This window comes from Malania oleifera, chromosome 6 (assembly GCF_029873635.1).
Source record: "Malania oleifera isolate guangnan ecotype guangnan chromosome 6, ASM2987363v1, whole genome shotgun sequence".
In the NCBI taxonomy this organism is placed as follows: domain Eukaryota; kingdom Viridiplantae; phylum Streptophyta; class Magnoliopsida; order Santalales; family Ximeniaceae; genus Malania; species Malania oleifera.
This window is the reverse complement of record NC_080422.1, coordinates 31693177-31710027: the sequence shown is the minus strand read 5'-3', so window position 1 is coordinate 31710027 and position 16851 is coordinate 31693177. Positions and strand designations below refer to the sequence as shown.

At 32.9% G+C, this 16851-nt stretch overlaps 1 protein-coding gene across 1 annotated transcript; it reads right to left on the bottom strand.

The window, feature by feature from the left end:
• Positions 1-5877: 5877 nt before the first annotated feature.
• LOC131157633 (gibberellin 3-beta-dioxygenase 2-like) lies at positions 5878-7794 on the bottom strand. The gene is made up of 2 exons (XM_058111933.1): positions 7225-7794; positions 5878-6641 (listed from the first exon to the last, which is right to left on the bottom strand). Exons 1-2 carry the CDS (start codon positions 7716-7718, stop codon positions 6023-6025), a joined length of 1113 nt encoding a protein of 370 aa, XP_057967916.1. The 5' UTR covers positions 7719-7794; the 3' UTR covers positions 5878-6022.
• Between the last annotated feature and the right edge of the window lie 9057 nt (positions 7795-16851).

Here is a 16851-nt window from a genome sequence, read left to right as displayed (position 1 = left end):
TGCCGCATGAAATTGGAATTTGAAGTTAGGAATCATGTATTTTTGAAGATAGCACCATTGAAGGGAGTTATGAGGTTTGGGAGTAAGGGTAAGTTGAGCACTAGGTTCATTGGCCCTTTCAAGATTCTTGATAGAGTAGGGTCAGTTGCCTACTGGCTGGCTTTACCACCAGCATTATTTAGAATTCACAACGTATTTCATATTTCTATGTTAAGGAAATACGTTCCAGATTCCTCCCATATCATCAGTTATGTCAAGTTAGAACTCAGTGATACTTTGGCTTATGAAGAAACTCCAGTGCATATTCTGGACAAGAAGGAACAAGAATTGTGCAGTAAGAGGATTCCACTAGTAAAAGTCCTGTGGAAAAATCACGTAGTGGAAGAGGCTTCTTGGGAGCTCGAGGAAGAGATACAACATAAATACCCGCATCAGTTCAGAGGGGAATAGCAATAATCAGGAAAAGATACAAGTAGATATGTAATGTTTCTTTTATGCATGTTAGTCAGTATATGTAATAATTTTTAGTTGTAGGTAGTATTTTAGTTTTGGGAGAATTTTATTTTATGTGTTTGTAATCTTCCAGCACCTTGAATGTAACTATGGTATTCCTCTGCCACAAGTGAGGGTAAGTAATAAAATAAGTAGCCTATTTTCTTTAAGGGATGGTGAATTGCTCAAGTAGTAAATTTTGAGGACGAATTTTTTATAAGATGGGGATAATGTAGAGACCCAAAGAATTATTGAGAAGGCTATTTCAGGGATTGGAATTCATCGACAAAGGTTATGAGTTCGTCAACGAACTCCCTTCTTGACCTCGTCGATGAAGGCAGGTGTATAAGTATGCCAAAATCGGATTTCAATGCATGAAATTTGCATGCGGCTCTTTCTCTCTCTAAGAATTCATCCCCTCTACCTTTTCGCTAAGTTTCTAGCTCGAGTTTTAGCCGATTTGACGATCCGAAGCCGTCATGCTACTCCTGGGAAGATTCTCTTCACATCTGCTGGAGTAGATCGTTGGTTAGGCTACCTTGGGAACCATCAAAAAATTTGGGTAAGTAAGTTAATTTTAGTATTATTGGGTATTTGGTATTTTTAGACTAAGGAGGATATGTTAGGAAAGGAAATACTGAAGTTTTTTTTGGAAAAAATGTTGATTTCAAGGTGTTGTGCTGGTAACACTGCTGGCATAGGATTGAGTGTGTCGCGGCGTCCCGGGAGCGCGTGTGCCCCGGGCGGCGAAATTAAAAATCAATTTTGAATTTTCTATTAAAAACATGGAATATCGGAGTCGCCACTAACCTTTAGTGCGGTTAGAACACATGATTACTACCCCGTTAGGGGTAGAATCGGTCTACGTTACCAGAAATGGGCTCGGGAGTTCGGTTACGCGAGGGGAAGGTACTAGCACCCCCTACGCGCCCGTTCTCACGAACGGTACCTAATTAATTTGAAATTATCCCTAAGTTAATCTAATAATTCTTTAAATTATTCCTTTTTATGAATTTATAAATATATGTAAAAAATAAATAAATAAATAAATAAATATATACATATATATATATTCCCTCAGAGCTTAAGGTACGTAAAGCCCAAAGGCTAATACCCCCCGCAATTAAATCATAGGGATTAAAATCGAAAATAGTTAATAATAAAAATATCATAATAATAAAACACGTTAATATAAATACGAAACACTAAAAATAACACAATTAAGTATACATATAATTCAAAATAGAATAATAATAATAATATAATAATAATGATAATAATAAATAATAATAATAATAATAATAATAATAATAATAGTAATAATAATATATTAATAATAATAAATACAATAATAATACTAATAATAGGAATATTAATAGTAGTAATAATAAATAATAATAGTAATAACAATATTAATAATGGTAAGGATGATACTTACATAGAATATTATGGACATGCAATAATTCAAATATGGAAATAATTAAACCTAATAATTGGCATACAATATATCAACATGGAAACAAGATTACGGAAGCAACTCAAACTACAAATATATTACGCAAGTATATACAAGTATGATATGGAAACATGGAAAAACCTAAAATTGAAACACAATAATAATATGAAAATATGTAAGCTAATATACAATAAAATGTGCATGAATATGCAAATAATTATATAAAGCAATCACAATAATAATACAAATATACAAACTATACAAAGAATGTACATTCAAAATAACATAAATATACAAATATATAAGGCAATAATAATAATCACGTAAATATAAAAATATATAATAAAATAAATATGCAACATAATAATATGAAAAATAAATATACAACAAGATAAGCACACAATACAATAATATGTTAAATATGCAAGATAAATATACAATAAAATAAACATGCATCGCAACAATATAACTATGCAAAATAAATACACAATAAAACAAGCATGATAATATTAACATGGCAACGATATTAAAGTATACAATAATAACAATAGATACCATTATCAATAGAATTTAAATATGAACAAAAAAAAAAAAAAAAAATCCTGCAATAAGAAGAATTAGTATTTTCCACGCGTAAACAAAAATAATTAAACTTTAAATGTAAACAAAAATCCTGCCATAAGAAGAATAAAATTGAATAGTATTTACCATTTAAAAATTAAAACAATATTACTATATTAATTATCTAACAAGTATAGTTTTAACAAATAAAACAAAATAAACACATAATAAGAAAACTTAAATAAATAAAAGTATACACAGCATGTAAAAAAAAAAAAAGAAAAGACTTAAACTTTATATCATAAAATGCAAACTGACCCCATATTTATATATATATATATATATATATATATATATATATATATATCCATGTGTGTGTGTGTGTATCTATGTGCAGCATGCATAAATAAAATAAAAACTTAAACTTTATAAAATGCAAACTAAACCCATATGTATGTATGTATATATTCGTGTGTGTGTGTGCTGTGGCCGGCATGCAGAAATAGGAGACAGGGGGCTCACCGGGGACTTACCTATGTGTGTGAGGATGTGGGCATGATGGAGGGACGCCGGAGACAATGGCTGGAATAGAGAAAGACACCGCGAGTGGAAGTGCCGGCAGATGGTGTCTCGGATTCTGCTCTGCTGGAGTTGTCAAAGCTGTTCAAGGAACTTGCTGCTGCTGGTGGGCTTTTTCTGGTATTGTGGAGGGGCTGTGCTAGCCGAGAACAGGGCCTGGAGTGGTGTTGTCGGGACTGGAGAAGTTGGCCGGCGAGGGACAGAAGGCAGCGGCTGTGCGGTCACGACTGCTATGACAGGGGGCTGGAGGACTGCCGCAGTGGAGCCTCTGTGGAGCCGGAGGGAGCTGCTGTCTGCAGCGGTGAGAGTGTTGGGAGAGGGCTGTAAGAGATGGAGAGAGTTGGGGAGCTGTGTGCGTAGGGGAGAATAAGAGATTGAGGGGCGGAAGGGAGAATGGAGATGGGTGGAGGATGAAGAAGAAGACGGGCTTGGCGGCGTCGGAAGAAGAAGAAGAAGTAGAATTTTTCTTTTTTTTGTTTTCTGTGTGTCTCCGTGTGCGCTGTGCGCTGCGCCCCCCCTCTTGGCCTCTCTCACCAAGCCTTTTTAAAGGCTCTCCCCCAAAAAACCCTAATAACTTTCCTTTTTATCTTTTGTTTTTTTTATTTTTTTATAATGATAATAATAGGTATAATAAGAATAATAATAAGAGAATAAAAATAATAATAATAATAATAATAATAATAGTGATAATAATAATAATAGTAAGCACTAATAATAATAATAATAATAATAATAAAGTATAAATAATAATATAGGAAAACAATAATAATAATAATAATAATAATAACAATATTAAATAATAATAATAATAAACAAATAATAATAATAATAATAATAATTGTAGCAAACTAATAATAATAATAGTAATACTAAAATAATAATAATAATAATAATAATAATAGTAACAAAAATAAATATTAATATTAATAATAATGGAGATAACAATAATAGTAATAATAGTAAAATAAGAATAATAATAATAATAAAAATAGTAATAATAACAATAACAGAAATAAATAATAATAATAGTACTAATAAAGGTAAAAATACTAATAATAATAAAAGTTAAAAATAATATTAATGATAATAAATAATAATAATAATGATAATAATTAATACTACATAAAAAAAAAAAGTAATAATAATAATACTAATGACAAATAATAATAAGACTAATGAAAATTAATAATAATAATAGTAAGAATAATAAGACTAATGAAAATTAATAATAATAATAGTAAGAATAAATAAACTAATAAAAATACTAATAAATAATAAAAAGGGCACCCCTTGTTCTATTTGGCTTAGGCAAAAATAGGGTGTCTACAGAGTGTTTTGTGGGCTTCTCAATAAGTCAGGTAAGCGGATAAACTAAGTCAGAATTTTTCATAAAATTATTTATTACAACATTAAATTTCAGGAAAGTATGTATATTATATGATTATGTTTGGGAAATGTTGTTATGAACATGAATATGATTTAAACATGTTTAATCAGAAAATATGATTTTGGAATAGATTTTACATTCAGGAGGTTACCCTATTTTTGTGTGGCATAAGTTTAATTTCCTTATAATTGTGTATATCAGGATAGAATGTTTTCCACAAATCAAGCATGATATGATAATTTTCATGGCAATTATAAAACAGTATAGGAATCATAGTTTTACATATTAAACAATATAGAAAAATTATGTTCAGTATATTATGTTATGCCGGCACAAATGTCGTGATTCATGTTATGTTATGCCAGCACAGATGCCATATTTCATGTTATGTTATGTTGGCGCAGATGTCGAGGTTCATGTTGGCGCAGATGCCATAATCAAGTATGATTAGACAAAATTTATGAAATATGTACATGACAGTTATTATTATGAATTACGAAATAGTTATGTTCAGTATATGGAACTTATTATATGATATTAAAACCCGGATGGCATGGTTTAGTACAATTTCAGGAGCACGGTACCGTAGCTATATGTTCAAAATTATGATAGTACTACTACACGACCAGTAGTGCGAAAGATGGAAGTTGATGTGACTTCATGTAGAGTGGAGTAGTCCCCTTGGTAGTCCGAGACTAGGTAGGGATTGGTCCATCGTACTTACAGACTTATGTTTAATCTAGTATGGTCGGCCAGCCATTACTAGGTCCCGCCTTCGGGTTGCACAACCTAATCATGTGGGGGTAAGACATGGCATCAGTTAGCCATCCTTCTTGGGTGTATTTCAGTATTGTACAATTATATAAGATGATTTTCATGTTAGTAATTTAGTACATTATATTTATTCAGGTATGATATCAACAGTTTTCACCAAATATGATGTATGTACTGATATTATGTATAACACGAAAACACTCATGTTACCAAAAACTGATATTAGTTTATTTCCCTTACTGAGAGGTGTCTCACCCCAGTTATATAAATATTTCAAGAAATCCAGGCAGAGGAGCGGACCGAGCTCTGCGACAGTAGAGACCGGTGATGCTACCCTATCTAAAGGGTGAGTTGTTAATCTATGGTCAGGTTTATTTTTGGGTTATGACCTTAGGGTACATTTGGCCTTTTGGTGGATGATTGTAAATATAACAAGTTTAGTTTAACTCTGGTATTGTGATTAGTTGGATTATATGTATGTAATTACGTTTCCTGTTGCTTTGGTATCAGAGTTGCATTTCTGGTATATCCTTGGTACCCATGGGTCCAGATTGATTATGTTATTTAGTTGAACAGGATATCAGGTTTATTATATTAATTATGGAAAAAAATAAAAATATTTGGTAAATTAAGCAAATCATTACACTTAATATTCCACAAAAATCCACCCTTATTGAAAATGCAACATTATTAATGGAAACTTCAAAACACTAATTCCATTTCACTCCATTTTCAAACACCTTATTATTGTTTTTTTTTTTTTTCTACCATTCTTATGGCTCCTTAATTTCCATTTCTGCAGAATCATTTTCAGATTTGACAAGTTCAATTGATGAAAGGGTATCATTTATAAGCTTTGCCTTGATACCGAGGTATTCACTCCAAGTCATGGTCGGATATAAAGGTGGGTTATATGGGCCCACGATTTTAGGATGGGGCCCAATTTGAGCAGTGCGTGGGGGCCCTGCAATGTACGCAAAAGAGTAGCGATGCTGGCTGTGATTCACCACTGCCTGGTGAATACGACTCCGATACAACCCGTTGGACATTATCTGGAGGAGGTCGCCCACGAAAACAATGAGGGCATCGGGCATGGCCGGGACCGGGACCCACCCAGTTCCTTTGACGAAGAGTTGTAACCCATTGGCATCATTCTGATGCACAAGTGTGATGAGGCTTGAATCGGTGTGGGGTGCGAGACCCATAGCCCGCTCTGGCTCCGGACAAAGTGGGTAGAAATTTAGGTTCAAGACCCCATCGAAACCCTCGAAGTCTCGGTTTGGACCAGCCCACTCAATATCATCATTGTTAATGCACAGTGTCTCAAGTATTAGAGACCAAAGCCTCAGTGCTAGTTCTCTCATCTTTTGTTTGTATTCTTCAACCACATCACTGTCAAGAATAAAATCAAATAGGGAAAAAAAATAAAAAAAAAAAGAGGAAGAAATGAGGATCACCCCTGCTTAGATTGTTATGTTTTCCAATCAAAATCACCTAATGACACTTTCACCACAAAAATAAAATAAAATCCTAAATATTCCAAATATGGCACTCTATCCCTTGAGATTTTAAAACAATAAAAAAATCCGTAGAGTTTAATTAATTAGTTAAATCAACATCATTTTTCTTAATTTATCATATCAAAATTGAATGTAATAATAAAATTCTCATTTTTTAAGGCCAACATTTTATTTTCTTCCCTAAACTTAATGGTCAAGTCATTGATGGTTCATTTTGTCAACAAAATTAAAATTTTAAAACATTAATGCTATAATTACCTATCAAACATTACAATTTTTCTCACCTATTGATTTAAATAGTTGTGCCATGTCACTCCTTCGTGGATATTGTACTATGTATATAGTAAGAAAAAAAAAAAGTAATTTCTGGTAGGTAAGTGTATTGATGGATTTTAAGCAAATAATAATAAAGAAATGACAAATTAAAGATAGGCGAATGAGTACGCATTGAGTACCAAAATTTGGAGTGCTCTTGACTCTGAGGCCAAATTTGGCGGGCATGTCGGAGTGGGGATCCGAAGACGGTGAAGCTTTCGGACCAAAGGTGCTTTTGGAGGTGGGAGGAAATCGGGAAGATGCCGTAGCCGGTGAAGGAATCAGGCGCACGCGCCCCCTTCATTTTCTGTTCCGTCGGCAACGAGAAGAGGTCTACGCTGGCGGACTCCATGTTGCGGAGGACGGCAAGGGGAATGCCGTGGTTGGTGATTCGGAAAACGCCCCTCTTGCAACTCTGCTCCACCAGTTTAGGGGCGTCGGCCTTGGCCAGATCAATGAGCGGCAGCAACTCCGCGCCAATGTCCTCCAAAGCCTGCCCCTTATAATTATTGCCTTCTTCATCATTCCACACCTGCGACTCGGGCACTTTGTTCAACGTTCCAAGCTCCAGCACCTTTAGACCAGAGTGGAGGGCTTCGGCTTTGTAAGAGCCTGCTGAGACTGCTGTGGTCATTTTGAGACTAACTGAGACAGAGCTGCGAGTACTTGTCGTAATGGTTGAATTGCGCTTATGAAGGTGATGGCGGAGAAGGGTGAGTGATGGCGAGGTATATATAGAGAGATGACGAGGACCCCGATACGTAGGAGTAATTATCTAAGCTCATTAATTAAGGGAGCAAAAAAGGAAAGACATCAAATGAAAGATGAGGCTATAGAAAAAGGAAATATAATGTGAAGGGTCTTATTTATGGTTTTGTAAGGAAGAGGGAAGAAAACTTTAAATGAATTAAAGTCTTCACAATAAAATAATAACGCAAAATTCGAAACCTTTGAAAATAAAAAACCAATTTGTAGTTGGCTCCAAAACAAAAAGAAATCAACCCTTTTAATTTATTTTTATTTTTATTTTTTTCGTGTTTTAAAATTTTCTCTTCTAATTTTTCATATAGGAATACCTCTATATCTATTTCATTTAAAATTGATTACATTTTAGTAACCAAACATAGCATAAATAGATTTTGAACAAAGCCCCTTTGAAAATAATGATGTAATCCCAGGAGCGGGGTGAATTGAGTATTTTAAAAGTTATTAAGCAAAAACTCAATTTAGTTTAAACCTTTTGAATTTTACCAATCACAACCTCACACCAATATCAAACACAATCTACTAATTAGCGACAGTACTATACCAATCGACAATCCTAGATATATATATAAAATTGAAAAGTAGATTCTGAATTTAATCTTCAGCAATTTTAATAATCAATCCCGAATTCCAACTAGTAACCAAGTATTTTCTTAAGACAAAAATTCAGTAATATAAATATGGTAAGTTAGCTACTTATACTTTCAATAATTAATCGACCACGATAACTTTACCTTAGCCAAATAGGGAGATGATGAGGACCGTGATACATAGTAATAATTATCTAAGTTTATTTTATTTTATTTTACTTTTTGGATTACTAACTTCAGCCATTAACAAGCCGTTCATATTTATCTAAGTTTATTAATTAGTTTTTGGGGAGTGTTCATGGTAGGAGCAAAAAAGGAAAGAGCATTAAATGAAAGATAAGGCTAATTATATAATTTTAAAATACATATTTACTAGTTTTTATTTTTTTTAAAGGAACTAACATGCATATTAATTATTTGTTTTATTTAAAAGCTATTTTAAATTGGTGGTGTCATGATAATATATATATATATATATATATATATATATATATATATATATATAGTAATTTATCTAAAAGTTACTTAGTCATATAAATTCAACAATCACCATTTGAGGTAGAATAATATATGACAGTAAAAATAAATGCTTTTACAATATATATTTTAAATATTTTAATTTATAAATTTTAAAATAATATTTTTCATACAAATATAGTCATAGGGCATATATTTTGTATAGTAATCTAAAGTAAATATTTAAATAATTTGTGTTTCACATGCGCTGTAACTGCAATAAACTAAAATAGGAAACTATATTAATGAGGGCCCTCTAATTAATTAACCTTGCTCGAAATCAACTAATCTTTTCTCATACGCATGGTGCATTTTTATTCACTTTTCCATTTGGTCATTAGTCATTTATTTCTCAATATAAAATTAATTTGCAAACAATTAATTGAATTAATCATGATAATTGGTGAATCTTCTTTCATTTGTGTGATGCATGCCAAAGGTGCAACTCAATTTTAGTTGGTCAACTTGCTTGGACTCAATTTACTAATTAACCAAATTAATTCATGAAACATTTAATAGGTTTAATTATGATATAGATACATTCTCTTAATTGCATCACTTGAAACCTTGTTATTCTCATCAATTTTTAATTAAAAATTAAAAAATAACCTAAGATGGTCAAATATCACAATTTTTATTTTATTTAAGTGAATGTTATCCATATAATTCTACCTATTTCTAGCTATTACACATTGTTTATATTTTATATAAACCATGAAATATTAGGTAAATTCAGTCTTAGGCATTTGGTACTAGATATTTTGTTTTTTGTTTTTCTCTCTCTCTCTCTCTCTCGTTTCTCACTCTCTTTAGTGACAAAGGAAGGAGCCCCACTTGGGTTGACTTTTGAGTCTGATTCCTATTTTGATGCTGATAAAGCACAAGCTTCTTATGTTTGTTTTTACCATGTGTACAGGTACATTAATTTAACACACACAAGGAAACAAAGATGGAAGCTTGCAGAACTTAAAGCCTATATGATCAGGCGCATTTCATGAAGTCAAAAGAGCAAAGAAGAAGATAAAGAAGACATTTGACTGTAATTGTAATTGCATTTAATTTTTTTTTTTATCTCTGGTCTGTAATAATGAATACATCTGCATGATATGGATAAAATGCTCAAAATGACCATAGACAAACCCTAGGAACCAACACACTTCACAGAAAACCTTTTCCTAAAATACTAAAATCATACAAAAGGTTTAAAAATAATTAGGGTGAAATCGGGGCAAAAACAAAGCCACGTTGGATTTTTAGCTTAGTTAAAGAGCCTCGGTCGACCGAATCCTTATGTACTAAATGACTCGGTCGATCGAACCTACCATGTGAAGCATGTGCTGTGAAGCCTCGGTCGACTGGACCCACCATGCACTAATTGACTTGGTCGACTGAAAAGGTCCAAAGTCAACATGATGACTTCGCTCGATTGACCGTTCAGAATTGAACACACCGTCCTCGGTCGACCGAACCAATATGTGTTTGATAGCCTAACTACTTGGTCGACTGAACTCATAGTTCAAAATAGTCTTGGTATCGAACCTCAAAGTTGGTCAATCGAATCTTAGTCTTGGTCAATTGAACCCACAAAGAGTTTAAAATTGCCCTGAGACGGTCGACCATTTCCATAGTTCAAAATTGCCATGGTCGACCGAACTTAGCAATATTGCCGACCGAACCTCTAGGGTTGGAAATTTTTTAAGGGCTAGAACGTCATTACATTTTTAATTAAACTTTTTTAAAATACCAAACATGTTCCAAACGGTTATATTTTTGAGAAAAACTATAAATACCCCCACCATAACTCAGATTAGTAACTTTGATTAACTCCAAATTCTCTCTAAACCTTTATTAATCAAAGTTCTCCCAAATCAATTCTTATTGCTTAAACTATTTTCTTGGGAAAAAATCTTTTAAACAAATCTCTCTCAACTCTCTTTCACTTGTTTATTTCAAAATCATTTTGAAAAGAGTATTTTATTTTGAGCATTTCATTTGTATTCACATGCACATACTCTCACTCGTTATTTATTTTCTAAAAATCATTTTAACAATCTTGCTTGGGTTTCTTCCTATTATTTTCATGATAAATACTTTTGAGAGAAATTATTTATTGCACAAATATTTTTTTGAACTTAAACTCCAAATTCTCCAAAATACTATTATTTGCAAAAATCTTTGTTGGAGAACATAATAATCATTTTACATCCATATATTTTATTTTTGCACATACTATTTGAAAAACATCATTTCTCTATTGAGCATAACTCATATCATAAGAGAGTACATGTATTTGAGCTTTTAATGGGTACATCTCTGCTTGTATTTGAGAAGCATGTTTTATGTACAAAAATATTTTAATGTATCAGTTGGGTTCATTCCATTAATTGAACTAGAAAGTCTTAGCCCCGTAAGTGAAACTAGTTCGGTTCAGCCCAATAAATTGAACTAGGGAGTCTCCACCCCATAAGGGAGACAAGTTGGACTCAACCTTGTAATTGAGCTGGGATTTACCTTGCCTCGTAAGGAAAGGTCTAACGGCTTCTGCTCCGCCTATATAAGTAAGCAGGGATAGTGGAATCCTTGGAGGGATATGCCCAAGACGGGGACGAAAGCTGGTTTGACCGAACGTGGATAACAAATATCATGTCTCTTTCTCCATATCTCATTTACTTTCCGCACTTTAAATTTCCATATGTGTATGCCGACTTACTTACTATTATAATTATTTACATGCATGCACACATTTATTTTAAATGAGATATGTCACACGTGTATGTTTGCACTTATAGTTTAACCATTCTTCATACACGTTATTATATTGAATGAGATATGAATTATGGTGAATACTATAAATGTTTTAATTGGCCAAAAAATTTTTGAAATCCAATTCACCCCTCCTCTTGGGATCACACCAATGCGAACAACATTGACCTAACTAATTTTATTTTCTAAATTTAGCATCATTTTTCTTTTTCTTTAATTTTTTTTTCTTCTAATCCTCTCTCTGTGTCAACGACAAAGGCAAGGGTTCCACATAGACACCACTAACTTTTTTAAATCATTTTAAAATTATTTTTTAAACTTCTCTCTCTTTCTACATCTAGTACTCCCATTAAATTTTTCATTTTTTTTTTCAAAAAATTTAAAAATCTCAACATGAATGAATTTTATTAAATATATATATATATATATATATATATATATATTTAAATGGATTAGAACTCAACCATTTTCCACCACTTTCTTTCTCAATAGTTTTATATTATAAAAATAATCTAAATTATTAATTACTCCCAATTTTCCAATCACGGGTCTAGGAATCCTAGTTGGAGGTGGGGGGGAAGATGTGTGTGTGTGTGTATGATTTCATATTTTCTAGTTAAATTATTCTCTTGTATGAATCGTATTTGCATAGTGGAATATAAATGCTGCAAACAATGAAACAAATTACAGAACACACCCACACAGTATATATGAAAGCAAATAAAACTATTGGAATTTGTGTATTCCCATGAGGGGGGTGAATTGAAAATTAAAAAATTTCTTCCTAGGTTCAACTAAACCAATAGCAGTAATACACAACCAAGGGTCTTTCTAAGTAAATACCAATTGCGTAGATAAATATAATATGCAGAAAATAAATCATGTGCAACATTCACAGTATATCATATATAACATACATGTGCAGGAATATAAAGTGTAAGAAATTAAAAGCAGACACAATATGTTATCAAGGTTCGTCCAATACTACCTACGTCCCCGCATCAAGCTCATAAGCAAGAGGATTCTACTAAGTGCTTGCTTAATGGGTGGAGCGACACTGATTACACCTCCCTCTCCTTATTGGGCGAGGGAATACCCCAGGTCAAATTTACAAGGCTGACCCAACCTTTACAACAGTACCTTAGAAAGGCGCACTTGGTTTTCTTAACCGAGTCTAAACCATCCGATGCTTTCTTAACCGGGTCTAAGCAATCCGGTGCACGTTACAGGCTAGTGCAATCCTCTTCCGACCACATGTCGGGAATACAACTAATAATCAAATAATTTTTGTACAAATAAATTCTTCTCAAAAGTAGATCTGTACACGATAAAGTACAAATACACTCACGTATGATCTGAAAATAAGCTCAGTGTGAGTATGATGATTTTCTCAAAATAATCTTTGAATAAAGATATTTATGATAAGTGCTCAAAGATTTGAACTGGAATAATATTTTATCTGAAAATGTTTTTCCAAACAAAGTGCGGGAGAAGTAAATATTTTGGTCAAAAATATTTTTGCAATGAAGGCATAATGAGCTTTTGGAAATCTTTCCAATATATGTGCAAAGATCCACAAGCCAAGAATAAGATTTCTTCAAAGATATTAATCAATAAAATATGTGGAGAAACTTTGGTTTTACTTTCAAAAATATGATTTGAAAAATAAATAAGATTAAGAGTAAACACTATATGATTTGTAAAACAAATGCCCAATATAAATAAAACATTCTCTTGAAAATGATTTTTCAAATAAACAATTAAGAGAGGATGAAAATCCTGCTTGAAGGGATAAAACTAAGGTATAAAAATTTGAGAGATTTTTTTTGACTAATTACCTTACTTATTATAAGTTATGAGGGGGTATGTATAGACTTTGGCCAAAATATGACCATTGGGGACACGCTAGTCATTTTTAAAATTATTTAATTAATTTTTAAGTGTGTTTGAGCATTTAAAAATGGCTTGACCCAAGAGGTTTGATCGACTATCTTAAAGGGTCGGTTGCCTGAACATACTTAGTGAATTTGAAAATTTTTGTGGGTTCGGTTGACCAAAAACAAGGTTGGTTGGCTGAGCTAGGGCAATTTCAGAACCTTCGTAGGTTCGGTCGCTTGGGCAAAGGTTCGATCTACCGGTTCTTGATGGTCAATCGATCGGGGGCATTTTGAACTAAGAGATAGGTCGGCCGAGGGTAGTGGAAAGATCAATTTTAAAGGGACCGTGGAACCACATTCAAAACGGGTCGGTCGACAAAGCCTTGGTCAACAAGTTGACTCCAGACAAATAGTGCATCTATCAACCATTGGATTATAACACAAGAATGGTTGGTCGACCGAGGGCATTGAAATTTACTATTTTTCCCTCAGGGCTAGTTCGGTTGGCTAAGGAGTTTTAAACTGTAACGATTCGGTTGACCGAGGCTTTTTAATTAAGTCTAAAAGTCCAACATCGGTCAATCTTCGGTTGACCAAAGTCTTTGTCAAATTCATTTTAACCATAATTATTGACCCTAACCAATTATTTACTAAGAAAATGATTTTTTGTGAAGTGTGTTGGTCCCTAGGGTTTGTCTACGGTCGTTCTGAGCTTTCATCCACATCATGCATGCAATGCATTATTAAAGACCAAATTATGAAGCAATTAAATTAAAAACAAATATGTATTCTTCTTCTTTGCTCTTATGATTTCATGGAATGCATTGATTGTATAAGCGTTAAGTCCTTCATGGGTTCCTTCAATCCTCTTCCATGTATGTGATCTGAATAATAAACCTGTTCAAGTACTAGGCACACACATTAGATCCAAGTGCTTTTTTAGTATCAAAACTGGACTCGGACTCAAAAAGTCAACAATTTACTCCTTTTTGATGATGGTAAACATGTAAGAGCAAAATGCAGCCTAAAAAAGGCTCCCCCCAAAAATAGGCATAATTTAAAAATAAGCAATGTTGATCAAGCATATTCAAAAAGGAATACATTTCAACTAAATGCATTTAGTTTAGTAATTAAGGCAAAGAAATGCATGTAGTAGCTCAAATGTTTCTCTTTATCATTTTTCTCATAAGAACTCTCCCCCTTTTGGCATCAGTAAAAGGGTTAGGCTAAGTTTAAAGATTTTGAGTATAAAGAAATCCTTAGCTAAGAGAACTCCCCCTTTCTTAAAAACTTTGCCATTTTTTGTCATTAAAGCACAAAAAAATTCTCCCCCTTTTTGATATAAAATTTGGGCATAAAAATATAAAAGCATTTGGGCATATAGAATTTTATAATTGTTAAAACTATAGCAATTTAAGCACACAAAACAGTATAACTGTCATTAAAGGATGAAATGACATGATAAACTAGGTCAAACCAGAAATATCCTCAAACCATTGCAATTTAAACGTTTCATAAGACCCGTAAAATATTTTAGCTTAAAGCACATGACATATGAAGGTAAGTGTCGGTTTGAGTGTAAATTCGGTCTAACTAGTTCACTTGCATTTTCGTATGCAATCACTGAACTAGTTATACAATTAAAAGGGTAATTAATATGTAACGCCCCGAACCCAAAAAAGGGCCCAGTGCATTATTTTGAATAAACATGCTCTGTGGCGCCCCGAACCCGCCTTGTGGGACCCGGGTACCACGTCATTAATTCATCTGAACCTAATATTCAATTCAATCATGCAGTGAAAAACAAAAATATAATCCTCCAATAATAAAAATACCAGAGTTTCTAACTATAACATTCCAAATAATCCATCCATCAACCTGCATCTACATATATATACATATTTCCAACATCTGGTATTCACAACCATCCATAACTCATAAAACTTAAAACATAAATCATAAAACTTAATACACCTAAAAATATATCATCAAGCTTATACGCTCTCTTTTTAACTTAAAAATACATTAACAGACTTGAGCTCTCTAAGTTCGATCACGTGGAGCTCCTGAAAAAGATGAATTTGTATTCGAGTGAGACACATCTCAGTAAGGGAAGTAACAATATATTAAATCTGCGTGTGGCCAGCATGAGTTTAGTAAATAACATATGTATATGCATTCATCATTTGCAACTCGTTATCATAATTTCTGAAATCATTTTCTGAACCTGATCATACACATACAAGGCATTTTACTCACGAGATTACCTAAGGATAAAGGTGATTACCCACCCATACAAGTAGCACCCCTCTACTCTGATACTTTAGGCAACCCAGAGGTTACAACTGAAGCATACAATGACACTCACCTTACTCGGTAAGCCCTCAAGTGATAGATTAATTTTGTACTCACACAGTTCATACAAAAGTTTTCCAGCGAAGGCTCTTGCGAATAGGGAAATCAACCCGCCCATGCAAGTAGTTTCCCTCTACTTTAGAACGTTATGTAGCCTATTGTTACATTTGATACCTACTCACGCACTCGCCTTCTTCAGCAACCCCTCGAGTGAAAAGTTTGCCCCGCCCAAATATGATATGTTTTACTAGTATAAATACTAATAATACCATAATACATTATTCTGTAATTCACATCTATTCATGTTCTCAGCTTTGACATTTCATAGCGTTTCAATTTACATGACTCTTTCCCATTTTGCATTGTTCACATATCACATTTCAATTCCATTTCGTTCATTCTCATTTTCATTTTTAATTCATAAAATGCTTGGCATCTTCTCAGCCATGGCTGTTTAGTCTCAGCATCTTTTCAATCGTGGTTGTTTAGTTTTGACATCTTTTCAGCCGTGGTTGTTTAATCTCGGCATTTTTCAGTCATGGTTGTTTAGTCTCGACATCTTTTCGGTCGTGGTTGTTTAGTCTCAACATCTTTTTAGCCGTGGTTGTTTAGTCTCAGGATCTTTTCAGTCGTGGTTGTTTATATAGTTGCATTAACACTCACATGCAGCATATTTCATATAACACTTTCATACTCAGTTCATTTCTTATATATCCTGCATCTTATATATAACATAATTCCACATAGTATTCTATTTTACTCATGTCACACTATTTAGCAGTAAATTTAATATATATATATATATATATATATATATCTCCTGTAAAATAAGCCAACCTATATTTAACATTCATATACTAAAAATATACCTTCATTCCTTACATAATTATCCTAAAAATAT

Coding starts and splice junctions, on each gene's coding strand:
- LOC131157633 (XM_058111933.1), bottom strand. CDS start 7,718: ATGACCACAGCAGTCTCAGCAGGCTCTTACAAAGCCGAAGCCCTCCAC. Junction 6,642..7,224: donor CAAGAGCACTCCAAATTTTG/GTACTCAATGCG, acceptor TATTCTTGACAG/TGATGTGGTTGAAGAATACA.